The sequence below is a fragment of the Netta rufina genome, assembly GCF_964035555.1.
Source record: "Netta rufina genome assembly, chromosome: 15".
Classification (NCBI taxonomy): domain Eukaryota; kingdom Metazoa; phylum Chordata; class Aves; order Anseriformes; family Anatidae; genus Netta; species Netta rufina.
In genome coordinates this window covers 1,486,595-1,506,818 of record NC_140138.1, presented here as the reverse complement: position 1 = coordinate 1,506,818, position 20,224 = coordinate 1,486,595, and the positions used below count along the sequence as shown (strand labels likewise).

General features: G+C 40.7%; 2 protein-coding genes across 2 annotated transcripts; one reads left to right on the top strand and one right to left on the bottom strand.

Moving 5' to 3' along the window:
- Nucleotides 1-1,741: 1,741 nt before the first annotated feature.
- Nucleotides 1,742-8,491, top strand: NUBP1 (NUBP iron-sulfur cluster assembly factor 1, cytosolic). Its single transcript, XM_084295991.1, has 11 exons — nt 1,742-1,810; nt 1,887-1,988; nt 2,096-2,232; nt 2,424-2,492; nt 3,534-3,566; nt 4,321-4,411; nt 5,344-5,498; nt 6,617-6,727; nt 6,844-6,946; nt 7,674-7,757; nt 8,324-8,491. The coding sequence occupies exons 1-11, from the start codon at nt 1,777-1,779 to the stop codon at nt 8,374-8,376; spliced, it is 972 nt and encodes a 323-aa protein (XP_084152117.1). The 5' UTR covers nt 1,742-1,776; the 3' UTR covers nt 8,377-8,491.
- Nucleotides 8,492-9,082: 591 nt separating this feature from the next.
- On the bottom strand, nt 9,083-18,666 carry TVP23A (trans-golgi network vesicle protein 23 homolog A; the record flags this gene model as incomplete). The annotated part of the gene is made up of 6 exons (XM_084296140.1): nt 9,083-9,669; nt 10,071-10,200; nt 11,853-11,978; nt 14,953-15,042; nt 15,924-16,068; nt 18,512-18,666. 6 exons carry the CDS (start codon nt 18,664-18,666, stop codon nt 9,611-9,613), a joined length of 705 nt encoding a protein of 234 aa, XP_084152266.1. The 3' UTR covers nt 9,083-9,610.
- Nucleotides 18,667-20,224: the final 1,558 nt, after the last annotated feature.

Here is a 20,224-nt window from a genome sequence, read left to right as displayed (position 1 = left end):
TCAAGGCTTACATTTATTATATGCATTTCCACAAGGAAAACTGAAAACTTCTTTAAAGGTCACATATGTACTGACTTGAGGAAAACAGACTCCACAATCAATAAGATTGTAAAGTAGGTATGTTTATTCAGCACTGGGCAGCACGGGGGGTAGTCCCACCAAAATCGTGTGCACCTGACGTGGCAATTTGCCATGGTCATATGCAGTAAAGTGTTACATATGCATGAAGTTTCACAATATGCCTAAACATAATCACAACCTGTCCCTGCTTCATATTAAAATTAGTTACATTTCCATAAACTGCTCCCATCTGCGCTTGCACAGTGTCTCCTGGTGGTGGTCGTCAGGGGTTGTGGGGATGAAGATTGATGACTTCCTCATCACCACTAGCTGACCTGTTGTCTTTGCGCAGATTCCGTTGCTCCTTGGCTCTTGTCCGTCCGTAGGACCAGTTTCTACCAGTTTCTTAAGATAGGCTCACACTCTTATTAGGTGACTGACCTTGGTAAGGGGCCCAAGGCCTCTTGCTTTAGTTAATTTGCACAATGTACCATAGTTAGCAAAGACACTAAGTAGCATCCTAGTTTAATGCTGTCGGGGCTCTATCTCTACTTGATAAGATTCTCTTAACTTCATCTCTCAGTATTGCGTGTATTTTTTCCAAGCAAATTGGTTGTACTATTTAAAGTCTTATTCAGAAGGTTTAACTTGTGCAAAACCACAAATTTTACTCACGTTACTACTTTCAGATGGCTGCTGCTGCATCTACAATTGCTGCAGCTCTGCACTGTTTTAGTTATAATAGCATTGCAAGAACTGTGTACATAAGTAATGGAAAAAAATGAAGGGAAGGTAAAAAGATTGACAAAGAAACATTTTCCTTCTCATGAGACTAAAAACGGTTCTGTTCAATGTTCACCTCTATTTAGATCACAAGCCCTTGGGGGCAGGAATTGTTTTTTGCTGAATGTGAATTACCCTGTTAGGGATTCTTTGCTGGTATCTGTAGGGGTCTCAGTTTTACAGCTGCAGTTTCCACAACTTTTAGGCACGTGAAGTGTTGGTTTATCATGGGTTGATGAGCAGCACAATGAGTAGTCACCACTGCTTCAAGCCTGCACTCCAACACTATAGTATTGACCTTATATGTGGCTGGACCATGCTGGGAAACACGTGGGGGAAGCAGACAGAGGCAGCGGTCATGGTAAGGTGCTGGTAACAAGGCCCAGACTGCACCACAGCCAAGCGCACGCTTCCTTGGTTTGTGGATTTAGTGACCTTTACCTACATACACAGCGGTTATCAGACTGCTAGAAGCTGATGGGCCAAAACGAGGTAGAAAAATCTTGCAAACGTATTCGCTAATTAAATTAACGGGAATGAATTGTGTAACAGCAAGGAACGGAAATAAATATACTCAGAACCGGTACGAAATATGGCAATGGAATTATTTTACTGAAGGGATAATCTCAGAGCTGTACAACCTCAGAGAGAGGAAATCATGGCGCGTTTATTGCCGCGTAACGCCCCCTCCCCGCCGCACGGTGCCGGCGGCACACGGGTGGCAGCGGGGCGCCGGGCTCTGTTTGGGGCCCTCGCGAGCGGCCACCGGGGGCTCCAACACGGAGCGCGGGCCCTAAGCCCGGCCGCTCCCCCACCTCCGTCTCCTCAGTCCCGGAACCTCCCCTCTCGGCCTCAGCTCCGCCCGCCCGCGCACGCGCCCCGCTGCAGCACCGCCCCTGCGGCGCCCGGCGGATGTGACGCGCGGTGGACGCCATGGCGGACGCCGCGGGCGGGCCGCAGCCGGAGGGTGAGGGGCGCGGCGGGTGGGCTGGGGCTGTGACCGCCGCCGGTGCCCGCGTCCCAGCTCTCCTTGTCCGTTGCAGACTGCCCGGGGACCGGCAGTGCCCAGGCGGGCCGGGCCGCCGCTTGCCAGGGATGCCCCAACCAGAAGCTGTGCGCTGCCGGCGCCGCCGGCCCGGACCCGGGTGAGGGAGGCCTTGGGGGGGGGGTGGGGCTAGGCCGCGCCGGGGGCGGGGCTAACCGGACGGGGGCGGGGCCGGTGGTGGCTGACCGCGGCCGTGCCACCCCGCAGCGGAGGCGGCGGCGCTGCGGGAGCGGCTGCGGTGTGTGAAGCACGTGGTGCTGGTCCTGTCCGGCAAGGGCGGCGTGGGCAAGAGCACTTTCAGTGCCCTCCTGGCCCACGGGCTGGCGGCGGACGAGAGCAAGCAGGTGGGTGGCGCCGGGCGCCACGGGGCTGTGTCCCGAGCTGCAGGCAGGGCTGTGACTGCCCCCGGCCCTGCCGCTTCTCCCCAGGGCTCTGACCGTGCCCGCTGCGCGGAGCTTTCCGCTCCCCGACCCGGCCCTCGAAAGCGGCCCCGTGCCAGCTCGTTCCCAGGGGGCTGCGGTGCTTTGTTTTCCAGGTTGCTCTGCTGGATATAGACATCTGTGGGCCGTCAATCCCGAAGATGATGGGTCTGGAAGGAGAGCAGGTATGCTCATATTGCTTCTGTAGGGAGGGCTCAAATGTCTGGTTGAAAAGCATTCCCATTTTTTCATCCATGTTTCAGTTTTACATAGATTGAAGTCTTAATGTTTACTGGGAAACGTGTGACAGTAGGCAGGGAAATTAGAGGAAATGGGTGAGTTTGGCATGATTTAGTTTGTGAAAGAGTTGTGTGTCTTTCGGTTCTGCAAACCAGCTTTTGCTCCATATCTATCACATATCTACCCCATACTGTGTCCAGTCCTGGGCTCCCCAGTACAAAAAAGACAAGGATCTCCTGGAAACAGTCCAGCGGAGGGCCACAAAGATGATACAGGGCCTGGAGCATCTTCCTTATGAGGAAAGGCTGAGAGACCTGGGTCTGTTCAGCCTGGACAAAAGAAGACTGAGAGGGGATCTCATCAGTGTGTATAAATACTTGAGGTGTGGGAGACAGAGGGATTTGGCCAGCCTCTTTTCAGTGGTTTGTGGGGACAGGACAAGGAGTAATGGTCACAAGATGGTGCATAGGAAGTTCCGCACCAACATGCAAAAGAATTTCTTCACGGTGAGGGTGACGGAGCACTGGAACAGGCTGCCCAGGGAGGGAGGCTGTGGAGTCTCCTTCTCTGGAGATATTTAAGGCCTGTCTGGACGCCTACCTGGGCAACCTGCTCTAAGGAACCTGCTTTGGCAGGGGGGTTAGACCTGATGATCTTTTGAGGTCCCTTCCAACCCCTTCAGTTCTGTGATTCTGTGATACACGTGAGCAGTTAACGTCAGTAATGTAGGCCTGGTGCTCTTTACCAACCTGGAATGTTTCATATAAATACATAAAATCACAGGGGAATTTTCTGCAGGAGTTAAGCAGTTCACTTATTAATGGAGATCTGGCCTTTCTGCACTATTTAATTCAGCTGTTCCAGTGAAGTGGCATTGCTCCCATGGGCAAGATATCTGTTTATCCAGTTTTGACGTAGGTTCATCCTCTGTGTAACTTTTGCAATTTTTTCTAATGTAGCTTTGTATGTATCACTTCAATTTTCAGGTTCATCAGAGTGGATCTGGATGGTCACCAGTGGTAAGTTGGTGCAGTTGTTTCAAAATGAGTTTGCCCTGTGAATTTGTACTATGTTTAAGGATGGGGAGAAGCGGAGGATACTTACTCTATTAATTCTTTTCTTAATTACATATGCAGATTCTAAAGAATCTGGCTATATGTTATATCAGTGTTAAATTTCTTTTGTTAATCATAATACTGTATTTTTAAAATGGCTTTATTACTGTATTTCTGTTGCTTTATAGGCTTTTCTGCTATGCTATTGGCGATAAATATTGGTTACTTGATATTTGTATTTGACTATTATGCAGCTATACATGTACAGTATGCCAGCCTTTCAGCGATGGACAGATCTTACATCCCCCCCAAAAAAAAACTCATTAATCTTCACAAAATGCAGGGAAAATGCCAGGTTGGGTGGTTTGTTGGTTTCTAAAGACCACATTCAGTGTGAGTCCTGCTAATAAGACAGCTTGATGCTGAGAGGGAGAACTGCTTTTGTCCTTACACTGCTCGCAGGGATTCCATCAAACACTGTAACACTTAGTAGAACTAGTTTTTTGTCAATCTATGAATGTAGTTGGGGAGAGTTGCAGAAAAACCTACGCAGTCTTTAAAGCCGTTTGTTAAAAGGGTAGAATAAGGTTCTCTGCTGTTGTTTTTTAATCTTTTTCCCCCCCCTCAAGCTGCTTTTTCTACAAGACTGTTTAGAGTTGGTTTCTCTGCTCTTTCTCTACTGTTCAGTATTCTCTACTAAGTTTCTCTTCTCTTTTAGTATGTTGAAGAAAACTTAAGTGTCATGTCAGTGGGGTTCTTGCTCAGTAGTCCTGATGATGCTGTCATCTGGAGAGGACCAAAAAAAAATGGTACGTATAAGGTGTTTTCAGCAATAATTTATGTAGTTAAAAGACTGAATATCAAATGATGAACTTACTTGTCTAATAGCATAAATTGCACAATATAGCAAGCTACAGTAAAAGAAACAACAGTAAATAATTCAGTTAAACCAGTGGGTAATGTTGTTTCATGGTTTTGTAAATTGTAGTACCTTCTAACTTCATCAAATGAACATGTTCAGCTTAAAAAAGTAGGTCATAAAAGGTCTGTGCTCATTATGAATCTGTAGTAACAGAGACAGATTTTAGTATTGCAAAGGAAATTATTTTTGTAAGTCTCACTTCTAGTTGCTTTTTCCTCTCAAGACAATAAATCATAGGAGCGGAATCTATCTAATTGTTGAAACTATTGTAAAATGATTGTCAAGAAGGTGAAATCAAATGAAAACAAATGTAATGCTTTGCTGAAATTTACTCAAACTGCACTAATAATAAATGCTGTAATGGTCCAGGATTCCTCAACCTTAGATGCTTTAGTTATGGTGTGATGAATTACAAAATACATTGACTGAGAAGAATTATTACAAAATTGGAAACGTGGAGAAGTTGTTTTTTTGTGATGTTCATTACATGTATAGAACTGCATCATTCTGAAGACAAACATACAGCTCCGAGCATTTTATTTTATTGTCATAAATAAAGGTATCTAAGTAACCTTTAAATAAGTACATTAGTTTGAGTCAGTTTTTGCATGAGCATATTTTTTTTTAAGCTTTGGCAAAGCAAGCATTTCTGTACTTAAATTGGCTGTAGTCAGAAGAATCTGAATACCTAGATTCTAAAACTTGAAGTAGTCTCTAAAGCTTGAAATACACTAAGTTCGTTTGTTTGTTGTTGTTGTTTTGTTTTGTTTTGTTTTTGTTTCTTTTCTATTCATCGCACATTCTAATCCTTTCTTCTAGGGCTGATCAAGCAATTTCTTCGCGATGTGGATTGGGGTGAAATTGACTACTTGATAATAGATACGCCTCCAGGAACATCAGACGAACACTTGTCTATTGTGCAGTATCTTGGTGCATCGCATGTAGATGGCGCTGTTATAATCACTACCCCTCAGGTAAGAGAACTTAATTTTCATTGATTGAAACATCATGGCAGTTCCTTGATTTAGAATCTGTATTTAACTTCAGAGAAAGGATGGTACAAAATCTGAGGGAAGTGACTGACCTTGTGCCTACAGGTGGCTGCTTTATGAGTTAGACCCCGTACTCCACTGAGGCATCCATCTGAATGAGCCACTAAACCACGTATCTGTTCACCAACAACAGCTGTGATCTGAAATGTGAAGTGAAATGCAGTATTTCACTTTCTTCTTTGAGAATAAAGTTGGCATAGCTGGGAATTCGTAATTCCCAATAGCTTAATGTTCAGAAGTCAGTAAGAAGTTTAGGCCTTTGCATAAGTCAGAGGGAGTAGGGGAAGGTCACACAGACTTACAATCTCAAGGAAAACCTGACTTGCAAATGGAAATTAGGCACATTTCTGTGATACTTGTTCTTAAAAGAAAAATCTGACTGTGGAGAGATGAAACTTAAAAGATATCAAATTAAAACATTGGTTTTAATCCCTGGTTTGGAAAGAAATAGGAGATAACGCTAGCAGAAAACACCAAGTGTTTTCACAACACTCAAAAGAATATAAAATGTAAAGGAAATGGAATGCTGAGGACAATAACAGATAGGTGTTGAGGAAAGGAGAAGGAAAAAGGAGAACTAAATGAGGTCAGGCACATATGCAAAAACTCTGAGGGGATGATAAGCTATTTAAAATGTAACTTGAAAAAATTAAGTGTAAGCCTAGAGGTTCTTGTCTTTCTCTGCTGTTGACGATGCCAAGGATCTTTCTGTAAACTGAACATGTGAGAAAGTTCCATTTTAAAGAACTAGTGATTGAAGATGAATATGAGAGATAAAACATAGGTATGGCTGAATCTACACTAGAGTCAAGTCAGCTTCCAAAATAAAACCACATTCTGTAGGCTAGAACAGTTTTAGCCTGTTCTACTGTTATTCTGAGATTTTTTTTTGCTGGACTACATAGTATAAGTTTGTTCTTCAAAATATGAAGAGACAGTAATAATTGATTATAAACTTTAACATAGTTCTAAGGATTAACTTAGTAGCTTCAGCATCAAATTATTACATTCAAAGTAGCAGTGTTTTCTAATGTTTGTAGGAAGTATCACTTCAGGATGTTCGGAAGGAGATCAACTTCTGTCATAAAGTGAAACTGCCAATCATAGGTGTTGTGGAAAATATGAGTGGCTTTATATGTCCAAAATGTAAGGTAAAGCTAGCTGTATCTTACAGCACTTCTTTATCTTGATGTTGTTTGCATATAAAACATTTCTCTAAAAATGCCGTATACTCTAAATTGCAGTATTTTAACTCATGTTTTCCTAGAATGAATCTCAGATCTTTCCCCCAACTACTGGAGGTGCAGAGAAAATGTGCCAGAACTTAAACGTTTCCCTCCTGGGTAAAGTGCCTCTAGATCCTCAAATAGGTAAAGTCACCATATTGCACTACATTTAAAACAAATTGTTCATCTTGTACTGAATTTATAACTTTGAAAGCCTGACCTAGACACTGGTAAATTGGAACGTTAAACATTTTTGTCTCTTGGGTAAATAGCTGCTTTCAGATAGAATTTTTATTTGAATCAAAAGTTACTGGAAGTGTGACACAGCATGGTGTGAAAAGAGAAAAGTGCTAGGATAACTTACTTAACATGAAATTTCATTTTGATAAAGGTTATATCATATACCTCTGAAGCTGTATAATTGTATTCTAAGTACACTGTGTCTTTCTCTTCAGTGTAATTATGTGAAAGTACAGAATTAATAAATTCATAACCACTACCAATAATAACATCTTGTAAATACTACGCGCTAAAATTAGTGCTTTACCCAATGTTACTGGCATGACTCAAATCCTCTTGTGGATTGTGGGATGGCTTGGTTCTTTACCCACCACCTATTAGAAATTAACACTTGATTTAATGGCATAAGGAACAGTTCAGTACTTTCAAAATAACGACTGAAATTTTCTATTGATAGTGTTCCTTTGTAAAGCTAAGCTGTTGTATTACTGACACAATGACTTCTTAGAAGGAATAGATTAAGTGGCTCATTGGAAGGGTATAACTTCTAGTAGGATGAAGTTTAAAATAAGACAAGTTCTTCTTTAATTTTTCTCTTGGTATGTTTTCATGTTTTTCCCTGTCCTTTAAGGAAAAAGTTGTGACAAAGGTCAGTCTTTCTTGTCTGAAGCACCTGAGTCTCCAGCTACATCATCTTACAGGAACATCATTCAGAGTAAGTCTGGAAATCTCAGTGCAAGTGAATCCTTTCCATTCTGAGCGTTTCCTTTGGCAGTGCATAAAGGTGTTAAACAAAATTATGTTATTCTGCCACATACTATTAAAAGAAGCACAGTACATATGTATAGCAATTCTGAAAGTAACATACACAAGTACAATGCTTACTTTTGTTCACCAGTTATGATAGGCTTATAAAGCAATAACTAAATTGTATTTAATAACCAGTTTCAATGTTTAGTGTAAGTCATTAATTTTCAGAAAAGATGTGTATATGCTTGCTCTTAAGCAGTTGTTCAGCATGCCTGTTGAGGGGAGCTTACTGAGTAAGATATAGCTGGCTAATTATTGCCTTCACTCTAAATGTAATTACACAAAAAAAAACACACACCCTTAAGAGCAGATGACACACAGTTTTTTAAATACCAACAGTTGGGGACATTCCTAAGGCCCTTTAGTGCTGATTAAGGCCTAAACTGTGATATTTGTACTGATAGGAGACAGGCTGATGCCTGATATGCAACTGAGGTGTTATCTGTATTACTTTCTCCCTTGTCTCTCCAGGGATTCAGGAATACTGTGATCTACAACATACTCAAGAAGAAAAGATTATCTAACTATGAGTGAAGTAAAAATGTATTTCATGTGTAATTATAGAAAAGTAACTTATGCCTTGATTTAATAGAAGGAATGTATTCTTTTTGTATATTGCAAATAAATTCTTATTATTAATGTCTTTGCCCTAGGCTTTTATTTCCATAATTGAACTTCAATTTCCTTGAAGTTCACAGGCATCTCAAAGCTTGCTATAAAGTTTAAAACAAAACAAAACAAACAAACAAACACGTACATCTGTGTTACAAAGGTGTAATCTGAATTCAATGTCACCATACTAATAACATGAATATGAAGTTGACTTTTGAAAACATCTGTATGCAAGATTCTGTTCACAAAGTTGAACATAAAATACATTTCACTGATGTTGGGATGTTGTATCTGAAGAATCTAATATGCATGTGTAGTAGGCTTCGCCCTACCCTCTGCACTTGGATTAATTGTAACGCCCACATTCTTATTGCAAAACATCCCATAAGTATTTTTTTCTTTCAGTGTAAAAGATCTATATTTTGAGTAGAATTGTTGAAGTTATGTCTTCTTTTATTATTGGCATCAGTTTTAAAATAAAAACCTGCTGGAGTTTAGGCAGCTATGATTACAGCATAAATACAATATTTTATTACAGGTATTGAATAAAATAAATATATTTTAATTACTTAACTGTGGCTGCTCCACACAAGTGCACTGTGAACTTGCTGCAAGATTTTTTTTCTTCTACTAGATCTTAAGCCTGAATACAGAAAAAAAATAATTTTTGGTATCTTAAATAACCAAGTGGCCCTTTACGATTGTAATTTCGCTTTTTACTGCAGAATCAGCTCTGAGAAATCAGTGATGTCTACAAGAGGAAAAGGTAATTTCATTTTATTAACTGTAGTTTGAAAATGAAACAAGTGATCATTGTCTTTTGATTATATTCTCAGGACAATCCAATAGTTTCAGGTTAGTTCACAGTTTTTTCTCAAGGACAGGTCTGCTCATGAAAGTCCTGTGTAAACCACAAGCACTGTTCTCATGCCTGTGCAAACTGCCTTTTGGTGAAAGTCTTATTTTGAAGTAAGTAGAGTCTTTACCAAAGGCTATAATCCTTTTAGTCTGAAGACACAAATGACAAAATCATTATTTCATGCAGGTATAATTACAGAAGAGCTTCATTTCAGTAACTTAATATGTAAAACAGCTTTCATAAATCAGTATTTTTACCGGTTGTCTTTTTATTATTTCCTTAAATGACTATCTAGTGCCCGTCTTTCCATGTTCTTCAATGCAGTCATCTGAAATTCTTGTCTGTCCTGCAGAATGAACACAGGAAAGGCAGGTGTGACCATAACCCATTATGTAGGAATCATAAACGGAAAAGGCTGGTGGAAGTCTCAGGGTTTAAGACTGTTCTTCCAGCTGTGCCTAGGCATTACAGTACCTCAGAAAGCATCATGCTGAAGGTTTAACTTAGAGGAAATTCTTCATGGACCTTGCAAGCAGCTCAGTTGTGAAGCTTCAGCAAGGCTCGTGAGTACAGAGCAGACTGCTATGGGGTACAGCCCCTCTGAGAACGCACAAGAATGGCTTATTGGAGAATCAAGGTAACCCTGTCAGAATCTACATTAGGAACTAATACCAGGAAAAGCCAAAACCAACAGGTCAGCATTTGATACCTCTTGGTTTATAGCTGACAGTCCAGCTTGGTACTTACTCTTGGGAATATCTGCTGTGACAAAAAATCTCGAAGTTATTCTGCTGATGCTTTTTTGTCCCTCTAATTTGCAGTGGATGTATCCATATAAATTAGCAGTTTGAAGGGAAATCCCAGCTATCACAAGAGCCTGCGGACAAACAAAAGATTGGCTGGGACAAATATACTGCCATATACGTAGACTATGCATTAGAATATATACGCTTGCTCTACACAAAAATGCTGTAAGAAAGGAATGTCCCTTCAAATAACGAAGGACCGTAAAAGAGATCCAACCGTACTAAACATTGTAGTCCCTTTCTGCAAAATGCCTTTTTAATCAAAATTGTGTAGCTTTTTTTTTTTTTTCTAGCTGAGGTAATTCTGCATTTTGAAAAACTTCATTACTTTCCTAAGAGCACCTATACAAAAAAGCACCTATTTGATCAATTTCATAATCATTTCATCTTTTAAGCCCGATTGTATCTAAGAGCTTCACATCCAAACACACAGCAGGCCTGCAGACAGGTTTAGCTGCCAAATGCCTTATTACACAAAAGATCCTGTAACTTGAAGATTTACAAATAGCATCAACAGATGTATATCAATATCCATCGTTAGCAGGCAGTGTAAATGAGTAGGTCCTTTCATGGTGCTAGAGGCTTAGCAGCAGGCAAAATCCAATTAATTAACTGGTAAAATAATGTTTGTCTTAATTTCCTGGAAGCTATCAAATTTTCATTTGGTAACGTGGTTTTACAAACACCTGAACAACCTGCATCTTCTGCGCTAGCTTAGGTTCCTTCTCCAGCTAGCTCTTTGCTTAGCAAACAATCTGTTTTTCAAAACTAAAGGTGGAGCTGTGAAGGAAGACAGCTGGTTTAATTTTAACTATTGTTTGTATAGTTATGCCACTTGGGGCTTAAGAAAGCAGTTAATGATTTGCAATAGATTCATACCCATTATCTGAATTTCCCATTTCATTTACTAACGAAATGTAATCTTGGTTATTATTTGTTCTGTAGCAGCGGGTATGCAAGATGCTTTATATCTTTAATAATAAAATTGTACTTTGCACAGTTCAGAACTTGATGAAATGTATTCTATGGTGATTATGCAAGCACAATAGAAAAATTTACAGAGGAAAACAAATTTCATAGACAAAGCATCAGCATAATACAATATATGGGGTACAATTTCTATTTAGAAAAATGTGTAATGTTTTGCTTGTCCTTCGTAGAATGGATGACTTATAAATGCAATAATTATAAACTATATAGTTATATCTTAATTTATCAAGATTTTTAAGTGCTTTCATACTGGTCCATTCAAACGGGAATGATACCAGAAATCTAAAATCCTTACTTTTAAGAGCTAATAACATTCGAGTCCTGAGGAGATGTGAAAACCTGAAAGCCAGCACTTCTGGTTCACTTTTTGTTCTTTCCCACTAGTATCTTTTGATGTCAATAAAGAAGTTGGAGAAAAGTAAAATGCTACAGTTAAAAATGAGGTTGCAATTCTGTCAACTACTTAAGATGCTTTACTGGAGCTAATTGAAGTAGCTAATTGAAGTAGCTAATTGTAGCTACAGTTGCTAACCTAGTAAAAGTGATGCTAAAAATGATCCATTCTGGATTGCAGGGCTTGATTGCAGAAAACTCCTCTTGTAGAGGAGTAGATTTTGTAGAGTTGTAGAGTTGTAGATTTTGGTACAAAGACTGTTGCAAAACTACAGATCTGGGTTTTCCCTCAATTAACATTAGTTGTCTGCTGTAGCTCATTCAGTAATGCCAGACTTACCAGCCATTTCAGCTTCAGGGAAAACAAGGTGCTGAAGAAAAATACAGTCCAAATGACTGGACAGATAATGAGGCCAAGCCAAAAGATTCGAGCTTCAGCTTCAGTTGAGGCAGCTGTCATAGACACCTAGCAAGAAAATTACTGAAACTTTTAGTCACAAAGACAAAACCCATAATAAGTAACAAATCAGTGGAGGAGGAGGAATGGACAAAACTACTTGTTTACCCAAATTTCATATATTATATGCATACAGACAGGGTGGTTTCAATAGGAAGAGAAGTCACTGATGCCAAATTTTCTGCGTGCTGCCCTACTGTACATGACAGTATTTTCTTTTCAAAATGCACTGTTTTCTTTTTCCTGTTCTCACTTATTAGATAATCCATTCGTTTTGTCAAAGGTAGTTGCCACTAATGCTACAGATTAATAGTATTTTGTAGTCAAAAGTTCTGCATGCTAGCCATTGCTGTTAAACTTCAGAAAGACTAAGTTAAATTTGATATTAGATTCAAACTTTACCAGGGGCTCAGAGACATGTGAAACAGACGACAGTGTTACAAGCAGAACTTCAGTGTGAGTATTTTGCAGTCTGAGGAGTAGTTTTGTGACTTGTGCCATGATCAAAAGTCAAAAGCACTGGGAAAAAAATTAGTGTAGTATCAGAAAACAACTATAATATCTAATGTGGCAATGAGTATCTATTCCAAGTGCTAACAAGCAAACTTTAAAGATGCACACAGGATTGATCAGTTGGTTCCAGTTCAGACAATGAAATTCTCATAAAAGTGTCCATTTCTACACTTTTTATAAAAACACATATAGCTTAATTTAAATTTAATTTAAATTTAATTTAAACCTGGTGTGATGCTTAGTTTTATATTATGTAAACTAACAGTTCAGTCTTGCTTATGATGTCTATTGATATTTGATAAATTAAGATGTAGCTTCAAAATGCCTAACGCTACTGTTAGGCACCACAGCAACTGCTGGCGCCTCTCATCATTCAAGGTGCTCTATTTGCATTCTTCAGGGAGACCAAAAGCCTCAAGGCAGGCTGCAAAAAAAAAAAAAAAAGGTTGTGGATTTCTTCTAGTCAGCACAACTCAAAAGGATCACTGTTAGCTCCAAGCACTTAAGAGAAACCAAGCAGAAATTTGCTCAGAAGGTTTTGATCCTTCCTGGGAGAACAGAATTCAAAATCACACACCAAACATCAGGCCATTCAACTATTACCAGTGCTACCTTCTGAAATATGAGCTTCTGAGCAGGAAAGGAAAACTGTGGAGTTTGAAAACTGAAAAGACTCTTAGTTCAGTACCTAGAGTTCTCTGTGTGAAAATAAGATTCATCTATCCATCCCATGTTAGACAGATGGTGGTATCCAGCAAACATGGTTAAGCTACTCTATTGCACCAAAGAAAATCCTGAAGATGCATTAATTAGCAAGTGACTAATTTTTCAAAATACACTCTAAACCAGTGAGGTCTGTGCCTTCACAATTACAGAAAAAGAAAGATGTTCTGAGTCAGTAGAAGAGCTTCATCACCTGTATCTAGAACTACTGACAAATTACCCAGCAGGGTATTAGCACAAACTATGCAGGGGAATAAAAATCTCAGTGCACCTCAGAACTCCACACCTGAAAGAACTAATTAACTTGATGAGCAAGATTACAAAAGGCTGCAGCCCCCTAAAAAATATAAATAAAAAAAAAATTCTAGGTTGAACTGCTGTCCCAGTAGCAGTGCACCAGGAATTGGCCGCTTGTTGTTAGCGAGTGACTTGGAATATTTCTAAGCAGATCCACTCCCTAGAGGAAGAGATTTCAAAAAGCTGCCAGAGAACTGGGAAGGGAGGTGGGAACTCTGGAAAGTAAGATGATTGATTGTGTGTATTCTGGAGCTTGTAAACGATAAAGCAGTTATGGACAAGCCATGACCAAGTACAGTCCACCCTAATTACATGCTATACTATGATTTTCATAGTATAGAACATAGTATCAAACTATTTGCTACAAGTTTTGGAAGCCTTGAGCCCATAGGAGTAAGTTGACTTTGTACTTCCAGACTGGAATTAACAAACTGTAGTAAGTGAACTAGGGAACATGTTTACTCATTTTACAGTAATACTGCGGTCAGGAGGTGATCTCATGAACACCCTTGCTTTTAAGATCTAAGAAAGTTCTTGCTTGCTGCCACAGATCAACGTAACTAAGATACTCTGGAGGTCTTCTAGCTTCTCTGCTTTCCTGCAGACTTTCCTGTATTCCCAATTTCATGTGGCTTACAGGCAGAAAGCTGGCATCTCTTAGCTTCTTACTTGCGTGCAGCCACACTGGCTGTGGCAGGGCTCCAGACCTGCACCTTCAGTGTTTTATGCTGGACTCTGCACTTGGGGTGTGTGCACAGCTGGGTCTGTGAAAAAGGGACATCCCTGTCAGCAGCACTTCAAGTGCTGTTCTACAAGCCGCTTGCCTCAATGGGACTTTGGACAATGTTAGGAAACCAACATGAAAACTGTTTAATCTTGACCCTGAAGGCACTGCCAAGTGCCTTTTTTTTTTTTAATTTGGGTTTTTGTTTGTCTATTTTTGCTCAGGGTGTTGGGCAAGTACTAGCAGTGTTGGAATGCTCTGTGATCCAGGTACTACAGCCCAGCATATTCCCTGAGCACAAATAAAACTTAAAAAAAAAACTTTTAAAAACTGAACTTGAACTATTCAGCCTTGCTTTCAACCTAGCTCTTTCCTGATGAGAATTCCCTTTTGTAATTAACTAAGGGAAGATGTGTTTATTACAAGGTGTTCTCACTTGAAATTAAAATAGAACTACCAGAAATGTCATATATAGAACCATGATATGAATATTTATTCTGATGATGAGTGTGATGGAAATGTTGCAAGACCTCAGCTGAATATTTCCAGGAACTGACAACATGGTGTGCTTGCAGCTGAATACTTGTTTTATCTTCTAAAGAAAGTAGATATTGAGCATTTTTGTAACAATTACATTTTTGTTCCTTTATTGGAATTAGTATGGGCTTTACAAGCTTTCATATGCACTCTTGTTTGTCCTGAACCTATTTTTGTTATCATTCTTACCCTTCTTGCTTCAAATACCCAGTGGCTTGTTCCGTCTTCATCAATCTGGTTCCACCAACGTAAACCAACCAGGAGTCTTCCTGTCACGTTCTGGTGACACAGTTATTTGCATTAACCAAGTGCACAATTCACTTGTCAGACAACATTTAAAATTGAGACAAATGTCTTAAAAAAATAATAATTTTATCAAATAGTAAATTTAGTTCTAAAAACTATGTCAACCTGTGCACAACAGTCACTAATGATGGATGAGTTAATAGAAATTAGAGGCCTGTTCTCCTCATGTGATAAGTAGCACAGTAACATTGATTTAGGTAAGAAATTATAGGATGTGCCCTTTCAAAGTCAGTATCTTGGAGAAGCCTCTGATAAATTCTTAGTAAGAGAGGAGAACACAAAACAAAAACATTCAGGGAAAATGAAAGATTAATTATAAACAAGTTTGGAATCAAGCAAATTAAGACAACATTTTTGTGCCTGGATGAATACTGCATTTTTTTCAGGATGCCTGAGAAATGAGTTCTTCGCTTCAGTGCAGAAGCATTGTTCTGTTTTGAACCTCAGGGGATTCAAGGCTGGCCTGACCAAGCTGCCTGCCCATGGTGAGGGCACTGCTGCTTCAGCTGGGCTCCCGGCAGCATCACGAAGCTCCTGCACACTGGCAGCGAGGCACAGAATTGAAGCTTTGGGCATCCTTGGGAATCCATTACTGAAAGCTAGTGTTAATTTATTTTTTCTAAGACGGAAAGTGTACAGACAAATCTGCCTATGGCAAGGCAACTTGCTCACCATGTGTAACTTATATCAGTGACTAAAGATATGTAAAAGTCTTCAATAAAATGTGTCAGACACGTTTAATAGATCTACAGATCAGTGTTTTTGTCACTCTGTTCAGTACACATCTTCCTTATCGTTTTCATTTAATGGCATGTAATACTTCCAAAGGTAATTACTGTTCAGGGTCATCTTACCTTAACTGACCAGAAGTCAAAGGATAGAAGGAGGAGAATTGTGACAAAACAGGCAACAAAGCTGTTGCTGAACCAGTCACAGAACAAGTAGGTAATAATAGCACTCACTCGGAAAAACAGGTGGAAAAAGGTGGCCAGTGGGTGCCTGGAAAAAACAACAGAGAGCACTTAGGAAGTTATGGGACAAGAAGGGCAGTTTTATACTTGCTAACAATGCAGTATAACACAACTAGTTCTAGTCTGTAACAGTATCTGTATTTGTATCTGCTGTTATTTCATATGTTGATGTATTACCAAAGTGATAATTCTTCCAATAACCAATCTCCAATCAACAGCTAAAAGATATGTTGTTCATGTTAAAACTTCCTCTAAGATGGCACAAAATCTGCATTCTTTCATCCATTTCTTTGGTAGTGCATGAAGGAATCTAGTGGTTGCATTCACCACTGCACTCCAAACTTATTTCATGAAATCAGTCAGTGTAGAATTGAGACAGATCTCATGCCTTTCAGAAGTATTTTGAAAACAGGAATGGGAACTCTGAAGGTTTTTTGTTGTTGTTTTTTGTTTTAAATCAAAACAAAAGATATAGCATAAGACAAAGTGAACCTTAGTATGCAATGACTGAGAAATGTCCTTTCACAGAGGAAGTACAATTAAGGAAGTTTACAGGTCTTTTGAATGAATGTTCATTAACTTTGTTAGATATTTGTTCTTATCAAACAATTCTATTATGAAATAAAAGGAAACTTTGGAACAAGAACTATAAAGAACTGGATTTTGGCCTGTACAGTAAGACATGGGTTTTGAGGAAAGTTGTAATAAGCACAGTGAAGTGTAACATGCCAGGTACAAAAGCTTGTACTGTATAGTTGTTTCTGTTAATTAGTTTAAAATGACAATTAACCAGATTAATTTAATGGACATTCCATTTAAGTAACTTCTTCCTTTAAAACTGGAATGAATAAAATCTGTTTTCCAAATAACTTTTCCATTAGTGATGGCCCTCTACATCTTTAAACAACTAACAGCAGTATGGCCCAAGCCACAATTAACTTTAACAATTCTATTTATTATGTATAATTAAAAATAATGCATATATACAGTAATTATAATTCTCCATAAATTTGAAATATAATTACATTTAAATTAGAATTAATGTTTATATCTTTATTTGAATGTTATTCCTGTGTGCCTATTCTAGAAATTAACTAGTCTATAATGGAAATGTTGTGCTTGTAGTAGTAAATGTGCTTGCCTGGGCAAGCAAGAATGACATGCAGCTGAAGTTTACATTTACTCCTTCCTGATCATGCCCACACTAACCTCAAACTTTCCAAAAACTACTTCTGACTTAAAAACTGAACATGTGACATTTGAAGTGAAAGGAGCTTTATCTGACCCTAGCAGATGGGTAGGTGGGGGGAGAAGAGGGATTCCTGTGAACTCTCAACCCCAGACATGGCCTTGCTATCTCAAACAGGACACAAGAGTTCCATGAATGGTATGTTTTAGCAATAAAAGCTATTTGGAGAAGTCATAGTGCTTTATTTTGGAAGTCAGATCATGAATTACTGTTGAATACTGATGAATTACAGAATGAATGTGTTCTGATGTCAGACTTTGAAGACTGTTTACTGAGAAAGTATGTGAGCAAGAGGCCTACAGTTATTACAACCCTAAACACTTCACTGAGCCTGTAGTACAGATCTCGACAGCCAAGGAACTGGTGCTGTGCACCTTGGGACCTCAGATAAATGCTTCAGCAGTTTCACTTCATGCTGGCTCTAGGCTGGTCTCACTGACTGAACCTGTGGCTGGTGTGTGCAAGATGCCCTGGAGCTGTATTTTCCAGTTTAGTCTCATTTGTTCATGTGCTCCAAGTCTGCACCAAAACACAAACAAAAACACAAACCTGCATCTAAACCGTGGGCTGCCGCTAATGCACTGAAAACAAAGCGGTTCTGGTCATGTTAACTGTGGCTGGTTCATCAAGCACGCGCCCTGTTGCGAGGTCCAATGCAGTGGAAGGGCTGTAAGGCTTCAGCAGACACTAGAAAAACTGATTGATCGTACTGTGAAGCTGCACAGTTGGTTGTGTAACTCAGGTAAGATGTCCAGCTCTTATTTTACTTTGTTTATACATGCAAGAATATTAACGTTGTAATGGACTGCAGTGATCTGGGATAAGGGTGAAGCTCCGTATAGGACAAAAGTGTGGTCCCCAGCTGCAGGCAGCTCACCCCGAGGGTGTTGGGGTTCTATGGCTTTCCCAGGTAAGAGCTACAGACGTGTCATATTCCAGGCATCACCGTCCCCTGGTGGGAAGAGCTGCTGCTTCCACCCCAAACAAACGCTCCCGTTCAGCGGGGTGCACAGAGCAGTGCCAGAGCTCGCTGCCGGGGACGAGGGAGCCCTCCTGCCGCCCCGCAGCGTGCCGGGTGCCCGGCCCTGAGCAGAAGGCGGCTGCCGTGGGCTCTGCCGGTCCTCTCAGGCCTCGGGCCTCCCCGCCCGGCGCTCGGGTGCTGCCTCACGCGTGTCCTGTCCCCCACCCCCGGGAAGGGGCCGCTCCGGTCCCCCGTCGTTACCTGATTTGGGCTTTCCGCAGCGCTAACTCCTCCTCGCCGCCTAAGTCCAGCGACACGTCTTCGGTGTCGTCCCCCAGCGCCTGCGGCGGGGACCCCCACAGCGCGCCCGGCAGCGGCGAGGGGCGGCCGGGCTGCGCCGTCCCCGCCTGCTTCATCCTCCGGGCGGGGGGGGGGGGTTCAAGGAAAAGGGCCCGGCCGCGGCCTGCTCGGGGCCCAGGGGTTGGGCTGGAGCCTGGGGGGCCGTCCGCAGCCCCGCACGGACACCCCCGGAGGGGCCCGGGGCCGCGCCGCCGGGGAGATGGGCTTGGGAGATGAGGGTGCTGTGGGCACCACCAGCGTAACGGGGGGGCTCGGTCTTTGGTAAAAGGTTAGGGAAGAACTGTGGGGTGTGCTTTGAATTGCAGGTGGATGGCGCAGCGGTAAAGGACAAGTGGAACGAGACAGCGACAGCGGCAGCGGGAAGCGTTCAGGAAGGTCAATAACTGGGGGACAGTGAAGCGAGGCATCAAGGAAACAACTCGGGCAGGAAAGTGTGAAGTGAAGGATCAAGGAAGAGCTGATACATCAGTCATTTGTAGATCTCACTAGCATTACGTAAGCCTGCAAATAACAGCATAGTAGGCTTCTCTGAAATACCTAACCGAAGCAGAGTGTATATTTTTAGTAAGTACAGAAGCTGCCAAAGTGAACATTTAAAAATACTAATTGCAAAGTAGTTCTGTGTAAGCCCTATTAGAGCAAGACTATACGTAATGCATCAGAAAATATGCCAGAGCTGTTTTCAGTAGGATTAGCAATTAACACAAATTATAGGAGAGAAAGGTATATTTTATAAGCAATGATGTTCATATGGTGGTAGCTATATTTTGACCTTGGTAGCCTTAAAACAACACTTTACAGTGTCAGTAAGTACACCAGGCTTGTACTAAAAACTCGGGCAGTCTGTAACTGGGTGGATAGCCTACGACATTGAAATATTTAGGTAAGTGTCCACTCCAAAGAAGAGAGAGTTAATCTCTTTGAGATCTGTCACGAGATACAGTTATTAAATGATTCTGTACACACCTGAAGTTGACACATAGTTCACTTACTGTACCAATGGGCACTATGGTTTATGAGAATGTGGTTTTATGAGAATTAGCAGCAACTTAAACAGAGCCAGCTTCTAACTCAGAAGCAGCTCCAGAACTGCAGTTACAGGTATTCAGTAGTGGAGGCCTGGCCTCTTTTTGACTGCCAGATTATTCATTTTAGCTATTGTATTAGCTCTTCTTTCACCTGTCAGCACAGGTCTTCCAACAAGTTGGATTGTTTGAGTTTAGTAATTCTATAATGTTCTTATATTGTCTCAGCTGTTAACTTTTTATTCTAAGGCCCCAGCAAAAACTGTATGCTGTGTTCTTTTACAAGAAAGACAATACTGTTCTGTGGGAGAGGCAAGAATTAGCCAGCATTATCTATCTGTTTTACTACTCTGTTGCTGCTAATTGACTTCAATAGCAATGGAATGATACTGCTGAATAAAGAAACAGAATGCACAGTTTGTTTTATTCTTTTAAATTTAAAATTGATGAATGTTTCTTTAATTTTCCCTTCTACCAGTGCTCGTCTCCACTGATTCACTGCAGGGATTGTCTGTTTTCCTAACAAAGTTTTAAACAATCCCACAGAAGATTGTCACTACACCATGCAAGTAATTTTAGCAGTATTCTC

Excerpts from the sequence above, each read along its gene's own strand:
- NUBP1 (XM_084295991.1), top strand. The coding sequence starts at position 1,777 with ATGGCGGACGCCGCGGGCGGGCCGCAGCCGGAGG. Across the intron at positions 4,412-5,343 it reads GAGAGGACCAAAAAAAAATG|GGCTGATCAAGCAATTTCTT; the intron begins GTACGTATAAGG and ends CCTTTCTTCTAG. Across the intron at positions 7,758-8,323 it reads TTACAGGAACATCATTCAGA|GGATTCAGGAATACTGTGAT; the intron begins GTAAGTCTGGAA and ends TTGTCTCTCCAG.